This window comes from Halichoerus grypus, chromosome 11 (genome assembly GCF_964656455.1).
Source record: "Halichoerus grypus chromosome 11, mHalGry1.hap1.1, whole genome shotgun sequence".
NCBI lineage: Eukaryota > Metazoa > Chordata > Mammalia > Carnivora > Phocidae > Halichoerus > Halichoerus grypus.
In genome coordinates, this window is record NC_135722.1 from 52,933,190 (window position 1) to 52,947,033 (window position 13,844).

General features: G+C 41.6%; 2 protein-coding genes and 1 pseudogene across 4 annotated transcripts in view; 1 reads left to right on the forward strand and 2 right to left on the reverse strand.

The window, feature by feature from the left end:
* Positions 1 to 1,128: 1,128 nt before the first annotated feature.
* On the reverse strand, positions 1,129 to 5,117 carry LOC118552820 (large ribosomal subunit protein eL20 pseudogene; annotated as a pseudogene).
* Positions 5,118 to 5,344: 227 nt separating this feature from the next.
* Positions 5,345 to 7,679, reverse strand: COA4 (cytochrome c oxidase assembly factor 4 homolog). Of its 2 annotated transcripts, XM_036119516.2 has the most exons (3): positions 7,532 to 7,676; positions 5,930 to 6,001; positions 5,345 to 5,613 (listed from the first exon to the last, which is right to left on the reverse strand). In XM_036119516.2, exon 3 carries the CDS (start codon positions 5,599 to 5,601, stop codon positions 5,347 to 5,349), a length of 255 nt encoding a protein of 84 aa, XP_035975409.1. In that variant the 5' UTR covers positions 5,602 to 5,613; positions 5,930 to 6,001; positions 7,532 to 7,676; the 3' UTR covers positions 5,345 to 5,346. The 2 variants fall into 2 exon arrangements, with proteins under 2 accessions (XP_035975409.1, XP_035975410.1); XM_036119517.2 differs by lacking the exon at positions 5,930 to 6,001 and having other exon boundaries at positions 7,532 to 7,679.
* A 55-nt stretch (positions 7,680 to 7,734) lies between these two features.
* Positions 7,735 to 13,844, forward strand: part of PAAF1 (proteasomal ATPase associated factor 1) — a 42,716-nt gene continuing 36,606 nt past the window's right edge. The window contains exons 1-3 of one of the 2 annotated variants that reach the window (XM_078058532.1): positions 7,735 to 7,846; positions 9,573 to 9,613; positions 10,424 to 10,527. In XM_078058532.1, the coding sequence (XP_077914658.1) occupies positions 7,800 to 7,846; positions 9,573 to 9,613; positions 10,424 to 10,527 (192 nt within the window). In that variant the 5' untranslated portion in view covers positions 7,735 to 7,799. The remainder of the gene's footprint in view (positions 7,847 to 9,572; positions 9,614 to 10,423; positions 10,528 to 13,844) is intronic. The other variant, XM_036119511.2, reaches the window with a different exon arrangement.

Below are 13,844 nucleotides of genomic sequence, written 5' to 3' on the forward strand. Positions count from 1 at the left end.
GTTTTAGTTCCCCTCCTCTGGCTGAGGATGCCTTCCTTGTTCTGCCACCACAGAAGGCTGGAAATTGCCAGCTGTGGACTCTGCAAGGGTAGGCTTTAGCTGCAGAGGAAGAAATGAAATCTGGACATTTTGGCCATTGAGACATCGTAGCAATGCCCAGAGACCCCTGTTTCTAGGGTGTAAATTGTACTTAAGGAAGGAAAGCTCTCTGAGCATGCATTGGGTGTGTCTAGAACTAGACCTGCTGGAAAGGCACTGCAGACAGAGGTGGCCAATGTGTCTTGTGCTGGTTTAATCTATACTTTGATCTCTTTGTGCCATTTTTGTCTTCAAATGTGTGGTCTCCCTGGAGAATTTGAAATGATTCATTTAGTTTTTATAAATCCCCCTGGAATAACTTTCATTCCCAGTCATTTCAGGTTTAGCTTACCATTTAGACAGAATGCCCAGGCTCTGAAAGATGCCCAAGCTCCAAAGAATGAAAACTCTTCAGAAGATAGCTGTTAAAGACGTAAAGAATCCTCCCATTTCTGCCTGCTTTAAGTCCCTGCTGGAGCAGAGTAGGGAACCCTATCATTTTATACAGTGGGAGGTATAAGGTTTCAACCTGGACTGGCTCCAGTTCTCTTTGGATTTCTTGTCAGCAGCCCAAGGACTTAGCCTGGCAACTTTACCTGAGGGAGGGAGAGTAGGAGGCATCTCTTATTACTCACCTAGTAAAACACATTACCATGCAACTTTGTGCTGAGCACAGGCCAAGTCCCCAGCCAAGGACCTTGCAGGGAAGGGCCAACTCAATAGCCATGGTGGGGGGGGGGGGCACCAAGCCTCTGTACAGAGGTGGGTATAGATTATTCCGGACAAGCATGGACCACCTTAAATTACAGCTCCATGGCTGTGGGCTCCAGAGCTGAGAGACTAAAAAAACATGCCAATCTAGAACATTGTGGACAATGTGCACTGGTTAACCTCCATTTTGTAAAAAAAAGCCAATCAACCAAACAAACAAACCTGTAATATTTACATAGTAAATGTAGTTATTTACTCTTTGTTAAGCATCATACTAGGCAGTGGAAGATTATAAGTGCACAGAACAGAGAACAGCATAGACTTCAGAATAAGACACACTTGAAAGTCTAACCCCCAATCTGACCTTTATTTCCTCCTCTGTAAAGGGGAGTTAATGGCATTAATGAGAAAATGTAACTCAGGAGAGTGCCTAGCACACAATAATAATCACGTTAATAGGCAACATTTAGTGAATGCTTACTGTGTACCAGACACTGTTTCTAAGCCCTTTACCAAGGTTAATTCTTTCAACAAGTCAATGAGGAAAGTCTACATTTATTAGTTTTAAGGCCTGAGGAAGGTTTTATATGCATTTTTACAGAAGAAAAAACAGATTCTGAAATGTTGAGTAATTTGCCCCAAACTACACAGCTAGTAAGTGGCATAGTGAGATTTGAAAGCAGTATGTCATAGAGATCGAGAGTAAACTGGAACCAAACAGCCTGAGTTAAATGCTTCATAAATGTTATATAACAATATTTATTATATACATACATTATATATAATAGTTGTAATAGTTCAAAAAATGCTAATAATTTTTATTATTTGCTATTTATATATTATCCGTCATTTAATCCTCTATGCCAAAAAATAATAATTCTCTAAGTATGCCTATTAAATAGGAATTATCCCCATTTACTTGAGGAAACAGGTTTGAGTGGCAACAAAGCCCTCTTTGCCCAAATGCATTCTGTGACCCACCCAGTGTTGGCTCCCTGTTAGAGGTGGAGTCCTACAAAACTTGCACTTAGCTAGTTTGGAAGCTATTCCTCCTGCTAGGGAGGTCCTTCTGCCCTTCCTCTCTGTTAGAATCCCACCCACCCTCCCCATAGACTATTATTTCTATTTTAATCACACAAATTTAATACATAGATACATTCCTGTTATAAAAGATTTGAATATGTAAGCAAATATAGTCCTTATTTTTTTTTTTTAAAGATTTTATTTATTTATTTGAGAGAGAGAGAATGAGAGACAGAGAGCATGAGAGGGAAGAGGGTCAGAGGGAGAAGCAGACTCCCCGCTGAGCAGGGAGCCCGATGCGGGACTCGATCCCGGGACTCCAGGATCATGACCTGAGCCGAAGGCAGTCGCTTAACCAACTGAGCCACCCAGGCGCCCAAATATAGTCCTTATTGATGGAGTTTTACACTGTGAATTTATTCACTATATAAACAATGTTGCAGTGAACATAATAGTATAAATATCTTATAAAAATATATTCAAGAGGGCTCCTAAAAGAAGAATTGCTGTTGAAATATATATTTTTAATTTTTTAAGTAATCTCTAAACCCAACATGGGGCTCAAACTCATGACCCCAAGATCAAGAGTTACATACTCTTCTGACTGAGCCAGCCAGTAAATATATAAATAATTAAAATATTTATAGATCCTGGGGCACCTGGATGGCTCAGTTAAGTGACGACTCTTGATTTCAGCTCAGGTCATGACCTCAGGGTCGTGAGATCAAACCCCATGGGGCGGAGTCTGCCTCTCTCCTTCTCCCTCTGCCCCTCCCCCCATGCACGTGGGCACATTCTCTCAAATATTTTTAAAAAGATAAAATATTTATAGATCCCACCAAATTTTCTTCCAATATCTTTATTTATTATCCCTTCAATAGTGTAATTGTGCCTGTTCTTCTTCATCCCCACCCATATTGGCTGTTATAAATACTTTTGATTTTTGTCAATAGACATAGCTAATACTACTTTAACTTTGTTCAGTTTTCAATTGGGCTGTTTGCTTCTTACCGATGTCTAGGTACTGTCTTTTTTTAGATAGATGAGAGAGAGCAAGCTTGGGGGGTTGGTGGGGAGAGGCAGAGAGGGAGAGAGAGAAAATCTTAAGCAGGCTCCACGCCCAGTGTGGAGCCCGACACAGGGCTTGATCTCAGGACTCTGAGATCATGACCTGAGCTAAAATCAAGAGTTGGACGCTTAACTGACTGAGCCACCCAGGCACTCCTTATTTCTAGGTACTTTTTACTTGTAGATGGTATTCCTTTCTGTTATATGTTACAAAGAGGTAATGTTTCCTTCATCACTAAAGGTTCAACTCAACTAACTCCCTTCTTTGAGATTCTTGCTGACAGCTCCAGTCCACACTGCTCTCTTTGATGACCCACAGCACTGAGCAGACAGGGCCCCACAGTCATCCCATTCTGTCTAATTGGATTTTATTGTTCTTTAAACTGATATTCCTCTATCTTCTCCCCTCTTTTCTCTTTCTCTCCTCCCCAGTCACCAACACAAAGACTCAAAGTAGTTTTAGGGCCTACTATACTTCAGATTTGTGCTTCTAATATACAGATGCTCAAATGTTACTGATGATGATGAGAGCATACGCCCCTTTGCATTCCAGCTTCGATGGCAGGAGTTACTCTTCCAACTCCTTTTCCACTACCAAATGCCTTACAGGGCTAGATAGAAAACAGAATGGGCAATGTAGTTCCATGGAAGAAAAATGAGAAGCGATGGCAACTGTTATCGACTGGAGAATACAACCACCTAAAAGCGGAATTGTTACTCAGTTCCAGCAAGTTGTCAAGTAGGAATATAAGCTCCATGATGATAGCTTCTCCATTTTTTAAGAGCTAAGATCTGTATTTTATGTTAAACATGCCTTTTATTTTATTTTTTTATGGCATAAGTGGGATTCAGCCACTTTTTTTTTTTTTAAGATTTTACTTATTTGAGAGAGAGAGAGCACACAAGTAGGCAGAGTGGCAGGCAGAGGGAGAAGCAGGCTCCCGGCTGAGCAGAGAGCCCGATGTGGGGCTTGATCCCAGGACTCCGGAGAGATCCGTTGGTGAGATTTGAAGGCAGACGCTCAACCGACCGAGCCACCCAGGAGCCCCTGTTAAACATGCCTTTTAAATGTCAGGCCAACGTTGTGTGTTTGCTGGGTTGTAGCATGCTGAGGTCAGACTCTGCATCTGTCTGGCATATAAGAGAGGCACTCAATGTTTATTTTCCCATTTGTTTTCTTCCTTCTACTAGACTGAATGAAACATCCAGATCAACTACTGAAAGATAAAGGCACTTACATAATGGCTAGTAATTAGTTGTTCTAATGTGTTATTTCTACCCCTCAAACCAGACTAAGTAACATGAAAGAAGAGATCCTATTATTCATCACATCAGATTATATTATTCATTCACACAGGAATTGGCACATGGAAAGGTCTTAGAAAAACTTGTCAGTCATGTGTTGAACCAATGACTGAATAAATGAAGACCTGATTAGTAACCAATTTACATTCAGATTGTGAATTTACTTTTAAAATTAAACGTTCATGTAATCAGTTCAGTACTTGGCACACTGACCCAAGATGTAGGACAGAAGAACATCCCTTAACCCCACTCTTTATTTTACTATCAGTCAATATTTAATATTGGTGGAACATGATGGGTGAGGATGTTTGGCATCTCACCATGAAAATATCACAGTTTTTTTTGTTTGTTTGTTTCCCCAAAGAGTTTATTTGAGCAGACCTGGAGACAGGGAGGCTCTGCATTTAAAAGAAGGTGTTGGGCCTCTTGGTGGTGAAGCGTGGCTTGTGCTGACGACACAGGACCCGGTGGGGCAGCGGGAACTTGATCTTGGAGTCGTGGAACTGCTCGACGGCTGGTCGGCGGCACTTGCTGGCTGCAATCTCCTCCACCTTCCCGATCTGGATGGAGTGAGCCCGGGCACGGTGTCGGGGGCCCATGTCTCTGGAGCACTGGGTGACGGCGCCCGCAGTGGTCAGGTCCCGGTACTCCCGGTACATGTTGTGGGTGCCGCTGCGCGAGTCATAGCGCAGCCAGATGCCGAAGTTCTTCACCCGCAAGGGGGATTTCTCGAACACCTGTCCACAGTAGACAATTTCCCCCGAAGACTTCATCTTTTTCAGCTGAGACACAAAGTACCAGAAGCGGGACTTGGCGACGACGTGATTAGGTGCAAAGATTCTCATGCAATACAGGGGCGGAGTGCGACATTTGGGGGTGGGCAGGCAGCGCCCCACCACCTTGTACTCTCGCAGTGTTCCCGAAGCCTTCATGGCGCACTCTCCGCTCTCGCCGCCACACGAGAAAGCAAGATCACAGCTCTTCACAGCACTTATGTCCAAACCCACAGCTGCCTGGCTCTCAACGTCAGTCTTAGCCAAAGATAATCCCCGAGTTTTATACCTCCTGGCCCACACTTCCGCTGTTCAGGACTTCTTCCCAAGATCTCTCTGGGTGCTAGTTTCTACAGGGCCATTCTCTGGGGATAGGTGGTTTGGGGTCTCAGTGGTGGGCACCGCCTTGCTCCTTCCTCCTCTGCAGCTCCTCCCCCCGCCTTGCCTGCTGTTCGCGCATGCAGTCCCTGAAGGCCTGTACCTGTGGCTGACACTGTCGCCAGTCCTGGTGCTGGGCCATGCACTCTTGTACTGCATAATGGGAAGCCGCACAGCCAGAACGGGAGATCAGCTGGTCCAGCGGGTCCTCTTCCTCATCTTCCTTCTTCACCTGTCGGGCCCAGGTATGGCCTTGAGTTGACATCTTTGGGAGTCTCTAGAACATCAATGGAGGCAAGGTTAGAGTAGGGATGTGATTATGAGGTTCCACTATTATAAATAATACTGACCAAACTGCACTGTTATAGCCTATTCATACATTTGTCTCCCGTTGGAGACTATAAGCTTAATTGAGAACAGATACTGGGCCTGACTCACCTTGGTGCCATTGGCAGTAGGCCTGGCAAGAGAATAGACCTGCAAAATGGTTTGAACTCAATGGAATGACATAAAGTATACGAGAATGTTTATCACAGCACTAAATAAGCTTGAGTGGATTCTGCTAATGGAATTTGAATTAGGTGAGATGTTACCTTTTTGGAGCAGCTGTCTTGGATCCACCCCAAAAGAATTAATTTCTCTTCTTTTCTCCTACTAGCCTTTTCCTATGGTTGGAAAAGAACACAGTTTAACACTTGGGAGAGTACCCAAATATGGGTAGGGTTTGACATATAGGAGAAATAGAGAGTTCAGTGTGGCTGTAGCACAGAGTATGCATGGGCCAGGGCAAGAGATGAGTCTGTGAGGTGAGAGTGCTTAATGTGAGGTGGATTTGCCCAGACTGTCTTTCCAAGATCATCTGCTTCAGAGCACCCAGCAGAAAGGAGCCTACAGAAAGAACTTGAGAAAGGTTTGAAGGGAAATAACCTCAGCATTTACACATATTTCACCATGACAGGCTTTAAAGGAACTAGCACCCTTTAATGCCTTTCCTGTGTCTCTCTGGTTCATTCAACAAAGGATCATTGAGTACCTATCATGTATGAGGTACTACACTAGAGGATACAGGAGTGACCAAGACTGATTTAGTTCCTGCCTTAATGGTGTACAGTCTAGATAATAAACAGATTACAATGCAGTGTGCACAGATACCTAAGACTGGGAACACACTGGAGGAATACCTAATCCAGACATGGCAGGAACAGGTGGGGAAGGCTTCCTGGAGGAAGTGATTTCTAAACTGAAACTTGAAGGATGAATAGGAGTTAGCCAGAGATGGGGAGAAGGAATATTTCCAGTCAATGGAAGAGCAGGGGCACAGGTTGAGGCAGGATTTGACTCAGGAAAGGAACTGAAAGTTCTGTATGACTGGACAATAGCATATGAAGAGAACTGTAAAACAAATGAAACTGGCGCTCTGAGAAAGTATCTAATCATAGCAAGGTCTTGTTGGCCACGTTAAGCAATAGGGAAATTACAAGGATTTAAGGACTCCATACCCTTACCCAAAACTTGGAGGCGGTATAACCTAAGGAAGGAGGGGGTAAATAGGCTTTGAAAAGAGACCGGGATTGGAAACCTAGTTTTGTCACTGACTCACTGGGTGACCTTAAGAAAATCACTTCATAATCTCTCTTGAAAAACAGAGATAGTGTCTACCTCACAAGATTGTTGAAGGCTAAAAGAGATAAGGCACGTAAGAAGCCTGGCACGTCCAAAGAGTTCAATAGATGAGTTTTTATTACTGTACAGAAAAAGTGCCCTGGATTCTAAGCCAAGAGATCCAGATTCGAATCCCAGTACCACATCTTACCATACAATCTTTCTAGCTTCCTCCTTAATAATATTTAACTCACAGATTTAATGTAAGGATTAATATGATAGTGAGCGAGAAGTGCATGGACGACAACAGGGCTCAGTAAATGCCACGGTACTCTTTCCCCACCACATCCCGGCTTCAGTCTTCCCTGGAGTAAAAGAGGAAGACCCATGCTTGGAGATCAGGGCAATCTATACGGTCGGCAGCTGGCCTGAACTAGGAAGGCATGGGAAAGCAGGGAAATTCAACTGTCCAAGTCATCTGCAGCTACTCTCCCACTTTAACGAGAGGACGCATGCGCGCACGTGGCAGCCAGCCGCAGTCCCGCTGTGCCCGCTACGCTTTACCGCGCAAGGACGCGGTACGCGGTGCTCACCGAACAGCTCGGACACGAGAATTCGGACGCGCGTTCCAGCACGTCGGCGTCCGTTTTGCAGGCACTTAGAACTCTTCCGACCCTCCGGCCGAAAACCAGCCTCCGGTGGGGAGCGCTGAGCGCGGAAGTGGGAGGAGAGGAACCCGTCACGCGTATTCATTGGTGGCCTCTCAGTATAGAGCCCGCCCCCCAGTCCCTGTCGCGGCCCCTTTGACGACCCACTTCCAGCAAAGAGCGGAAGAGGCGGGCAGGTGGAGGAGGGGTTAAGATGGCGGCGCCTTTGAGGATTCAGAGCGACTGGGCTCAAGCCCTCAGGTGAATGAAGGCCCAGAACTGGGACGGAGGAGGGTAACGCATGTTGTCTTTGCGTTAAGGAGAGCTGTACCCAGTTCGGGATAGGGATTACCTTCATCATTTGTTGAGGGATTACTGGATGTAGCAAACCCACATGGTCATTGGTTTTCATACTCTGCAGAGCTGTCCCGAGGCCAAGGCAACATATATGGCTGTGATCCCAGTGTCAGAGCTAGGATCAATGAGTTGGAGAAAGACAGGAAAACTGGGAGGCAGGAAGACTCTTGGCCGATAAGTCACAGCCATTTAGCAAATATTTACTGATCGTTAGTTATTTGCAAAGGTCCTAGTACTCAGCCACCTCCACGTTGTCTTTGAGTTTATGATGAAATCTTTATATACTCCTTGGACCCCTAGTGCTGTGGTAGACATATTGGACAATTCTATTCAGGAAACAATGTAACACCCACTATGTCCAGGCTGTTATGCGTGTGGAGTATGAGTGATCTAAATTTAAAGGGTGGCTCCTGCCTTCAAGAAGCCGACAGCTTAATTGGGGATGCACAGCAAACCATTCATTTAACATTTATTGATCACATACTGTGCAAGTTATTACTCTGCACCAGGATGAGTACAGCAGTGCCGTGAATGTCAGCTGTTATTACTAATAAGGGTTTTTCAAATTGAAACCATGGTGAAGATGAAAACATAGCTTTCTGCAATTAAGAAAATTACGCTTTACTATGTGAGCTAAAATAAAATACACATTACTACAAAACAGAATGTGTGATAAGTAATAAAGGAAGAACACTGACATTTACTGAGGGCCACCAGGTGCCTAGGAGAGAATGCAGGAGAGGAATCAGAGGAAGTAACTTGTCCAAGATTTTGCAGCCAATAAGTGGTAGCTATTGTCAACCTAAATCTTTGTCTTTTTTTTTTAAAGATTTTATTTATTTATTTGAGAGAGAGAGCATGAGCAGGGGGAGAGGGAGAGGGAGAAGCAGGCTCCCCACTGAGCAGGGAGCCTGATGCAGGGCTCGATCCCAGGATCCCGGGTTCATGACCTTAGCCAAAGGCAGATGCTTAACCGACTGAGCCACACAGGTGCCCCTAAATCTTTCTGTCTTAAAAGTGTAGGTCTTTTTCACTATAACCTACAAATGTTAGAGTGATGAAATAAGGATTTGGATGATTGGGGAGGTGCATTCTAAAACATGTAAAAAGTCAGTGTGAGCTGGTAGAATGCGGACATTGTGTACTCGTCCCATGTTTCAGTTCCTGCTTTCCAGATAGCTAGGTGACCTTGGGCAAGTCACTTTTTTCTGAGCTTCAGTTTTATCTTTAACATGGGGATAATAAAGGGCATTTTGTTAAATTGTGAGGATTAATGATACCATTTGCAAAGTGCCTAGCACAGGGCTTTGCTTACAATAATCCCAACAAATATCTAAATATAAAGTATTCGTGATTTTTCAAAGCTGTGTAGCTTATAAGTGAATAGTGAACTCGAAATATTTGAATATTCATTTAACCAATAGACATCTATGCATTAAACACTTAATCCATGAATATTTCTTTAATAAATAAAACTTGTCTTATAATAATCTATGCCTGGATGAGATATTAGACTGGATCATACGTAAGTACAGTCCAAACTGAAAATTATATGATCTTTCTCCCTTGCACCAGTGGCATCCTTTTCAGCATTGAATGAGCCTAATTAGTCTTTTGTCTCCCTTCATAGGAAGGATGAAGGGGAAGCCTGGCTGAGTTGTCACCCCCCAGGTAACGTCCATATGCCCAAACTGATATGCCTTCCCTTTAGAGATAGGGGATTTACTACCCTTAGAAGAGAGCTTCATACTTTCTCTTGGCTCAAACTCCTTGCACAATGCTCATAATCTTCAAATGTTCTTGACCAGTTTATGTGTAGGATATCTTATTTAGCCCCCATCACTGCAAAAGCAGTGTTCTCCTTAAGCAAATTTTTTAGATTACTGAAGCTTAACTCTTTGCTATGTATTATATGTATATACTGTGGATAAATGCATATATGCATGTTGATCTTCATCTTTCATCCTGGAAGAATTTCATTTCACAGTCAGGAAAACTGAGTTTAGATCACTTTAGTAGCTTTTTTTTTTTTTTAAGATTTATTTATTTAGAGAGAGAGAGTAGGGGGCAGGAGCAGAGGGAGAGGGAGAGAAACTCAAGCAGACTCTGCGCTGAGTTCGGAGCACGTCGTGGGGCTCCATCTCACGACCCTGAGATCACGACCCTGAGATCATGACCTGAGCCGAAATCAAGAGTTGGGAGCTTAACTACACCACCCAGGCACCCCTCTAGTAACTTTCTCACAAATGCTATAATTTTAAATATTTGTGCCTAGTTTTTAGCTCTTGCGCATATTCCCTCCCAAATTAGGTTCACCCAGGCTAGGGCTTTTTCCACTTCACCTTACTTTATACAAGTACCTTCTTTTCTTTCATGAACCAATTTCCTACCATCTATACAAGTGCCTGAATTGAGTCTTCAAGGAGAACAATGTTAAATTCTTATTATTTTCTTGAGACATGCTTCTTTTGTGCTATGTAGGGAAACCAACTTTGTATGGCAGCCTAACTTGTCAAGGAATTGGCCAGGATGGCATCCCAGAAGTTACAGCTTCAGAAGGATTTATTGTGAATGAGATAAACAAGGTAGGTTTTTATGTCTTTTAAATGACACTGGGTCCAAAACTGGGGTAGTACCCATGTATCTATTTTAAATATTTATACTATTATTTATATATCTGTGTCATCTTTATTTTGTTTGTATAGTAATCACAATTTTTACTGCCTTTGGATGTCAAGAGTTTTTTTTTCTTCTGTGGTTACATATACTTTGAGATACTTTTAGTTGCATTTACTTGTTCTTCCCTTATATCAGCGCTGTCCAATAGATAAATAATGTAAGCCACATATGTATTTAAAATTTTCTAAGAGCCACATAAAAAAGGTAAAAAGAAACGGGTGAAATTAATTTTAATAATATATTTTATTTAATCCAATAAATCTAAAATATTATTTCAACTTGTAATTAATATTAAAAATTATTAGTGAGATATTGTACATTCCTTTTTTCTTATTGAGTTTTTGAGATCCCATGTATATTTTACATTTACCACACATCTCAATTCAGACTCTTAATTTTTTATTGAAAATATTTGATAAATGTATTTAGGTTGTATAAATTTACAGTTAAGAACATAGATTCACATACCCAGGTAGTTCCAAATATACTTAAAAAGTTTTCCAAAAACTGAGGCAAGTATCAGTTTTTAAATTAAACTTTAAATAAGATAAAAAATGCAGTTCTTCATATGCGCCGGCTGTATTTCAAATGCTCAGTAACCTCATGTGGCCAGTATTTACCATATTGGACAGCAAAGCCTTTATAATGTATCTGGCTAGGCCTTGATGAAGACCTACATTAATAGTACTTAATAGTTTTTCTCATTGGTCTTTGAGGTGAATAGATAGCCAAACTAAGTATTGCAGAATCCATGATCTGACTTTCCTTACTCATTCTGCAGTCAGTATGCTCTGGTCAGTGAGATGTAATTAAATTTTTTTTTAGTTGTGAAATATTACAGGTATACTGATAAGAATAGATGATACTTTGTTTTTTACGTGCAAGGTAATAGGCTATATGTTATTATACATATTTTGCAGTTGTTTTTCATAAACAGCTATGGTATAGTAGAAACTGTCAGAAGATCTGAGTTCAAGTTGTAGTTAACTCTGACACTAGTAATATGATTTTGGACAAAGAACTTAGTTCTCTGAGCCTCAGTTTCCTCATCTGTAAAACGGAGATGATACTCTACCTATAGACTGATTTAACAGCAAGTGAGACTGCATATGAATGAAACTGTAAAATCTTACAAAAGTGAGTTGTTGTTCATCATAATAATCCTGTGGGATTGGCATTTTAAATTTCCATTTTGCATGTAAGCAAACAGACTCAGAGAGGTTTATTAACCCTAATAGTCAAAGCTAGTTAGACTGTATACCAGAATTGAAACCAGTTCTATAAACTTCCAAATATGAACACTACCTTGCAAGCCTACATTTTTCCCAGGTGTTTTACCAGTATCCATCTACAGCCTCAGTGCTGAATTCCTTTCTTCCCTTCATACGTAGGCCCTGATACAGTCCTTATCTCTTCCAACATCGTTGCTAATTTCTGCCTTGTACCTGCTGGGTCAGACAGTAAGTGCTTATGGTTGAGCATTTATTTGTTTCCTAATTGCCATGAGGCACTTTGCTATTTGATGTTGCTGCATTGTTCTGTTGAACAGTAGATTATGCTTAAATACCTAATCCTGGAGGATAAAAAAGTTTGACTTTAAATTTTATCTTAGTGTGGAATGCCCACGCTCCTCCTCCAACCCCCCGCCCTGAATTTTATGTTTTGATATCTCCTGCAGCTTTTCACTAAAATATTTTCAATAATAGCATGATTCTCTACTGCTGATATTGGAAGGTAGTTCAACATTTCTCTTCCTCCATAGTTTGTTTATAGATTAAAGGTTGATTTGCTCAATTGATAAGCAGGAAAAAACTACTAATTCTTCAAATCTTTCACATAATTAGTCCCAAAGAAATGAAGTCGTCTGAGAACAAACCCAATTCTTACAGACGCCTGAACACTTAAGTTCTTGGAGTTCCCTGAATCCTTGCTGGTAGGAATATTTAAGCCAGGAGAGTTTAGCTGACACTTTTAGTTTTGGGTACAGGAGGCAATTCCAAATCCAGGTCAACTCCCTTGCAGCTGTATGGATTTTCTCATGGGGTTTGAAGTGAAAACTCATTTAATGAAAAGCCTGCAGGCAGCCACATATGGATATGCTGGCTAAGAAAGTATTGTTTATGTAGACAGATATTCTAATCGTCTTTTTAAAGGAGTAGAAGACTTGTAATAAGAGCATTTTGATTTTTAGTGATGAGAATGTTATTACTTTGAAATTGTTCTTTCTAAAGAACTGTGAGGACCTGTGTTTGCTGTATGTATTTTAGTCTTAGAAAGAGGTTTAGAAAATCTTGACTTTTAAAGACATTTTCATTGTTCAGCAGAATTTCCAGAAACTTTGAAGTACTGCTGCAGAAGGGATAACAGGTTAGGGGCCATTTGCTGAGCGTAGCTCCTCAGCTCCCTATAGGAGATGCACACTTAGGTGGTGGTGTTGGTATTCAGCCAATTAGATTAAAGGACTATCATATTGCAAGAATCCCTGAAGGGTTTACTAAGCCTTTTATGCCTCTATACATGCTACCTTGAAACACCAACATACTTAATCTTAAATGGTTACAAAGGCTGCCTTATGCAGGTCATGTCACCTGAACCTAACATGTTTTTCTAGATATAATTTGAATGTCACCATTCAACTATGTCACTAGTGTTTCTTGCTACAATAGTGGAAAGATATGTTACAATGACTAGCAAAACATGTGGGGAATTAATACAGCTGTGGGGCTCTGAGCAGTCTATGAACATGGATGATCAGTTTAAGTCCTAGGTAGGAATGGGCACTGCAAGCCTGATCAGGGCCTACAGATTGTATAAGTGTACCATAATTCACCAGTTTTCTCTGGTAACTATAGATGTCAGTAGTCTAACATTTTTTCCTAAAAGTTCCTATAGGCAGTAAGTTAGCTTTTAGACTAGTCTTTTAGGTGCTAGACTTGGGAGTCTGGTGCTGTTTCCTCCTATCTGTTAATCCTGTTTCTTGCCCCACTGCTAACTGAGAGTACTGGTATTAGATTTTCTTTTAAAAATTAATGCTCTCATATTTGTCATTTGTATCATCCTGTTGGTTCACCTTCTATGGGAGTTCACTTCGATATAAAAAGATAAGGGCAGCAAAGCAATACCAAATTACATTGCAGCCCTTTGCAGTAAAAGGGCTGCTAATCTACAGGGGAGTGGTAGTGTGAGCTGGCAAAGGAGGATTAGAGAGGGTACATTTGAAAAA

Coding starts and splice junctions, on each gene's coding strand:
- COA4 (XM_036119517.2), bottom strand. CDS start 5,601: ATGTCAACTCAAGGCCATACCTGGGCCCGACAGGTGAAGAAGGAAGAT.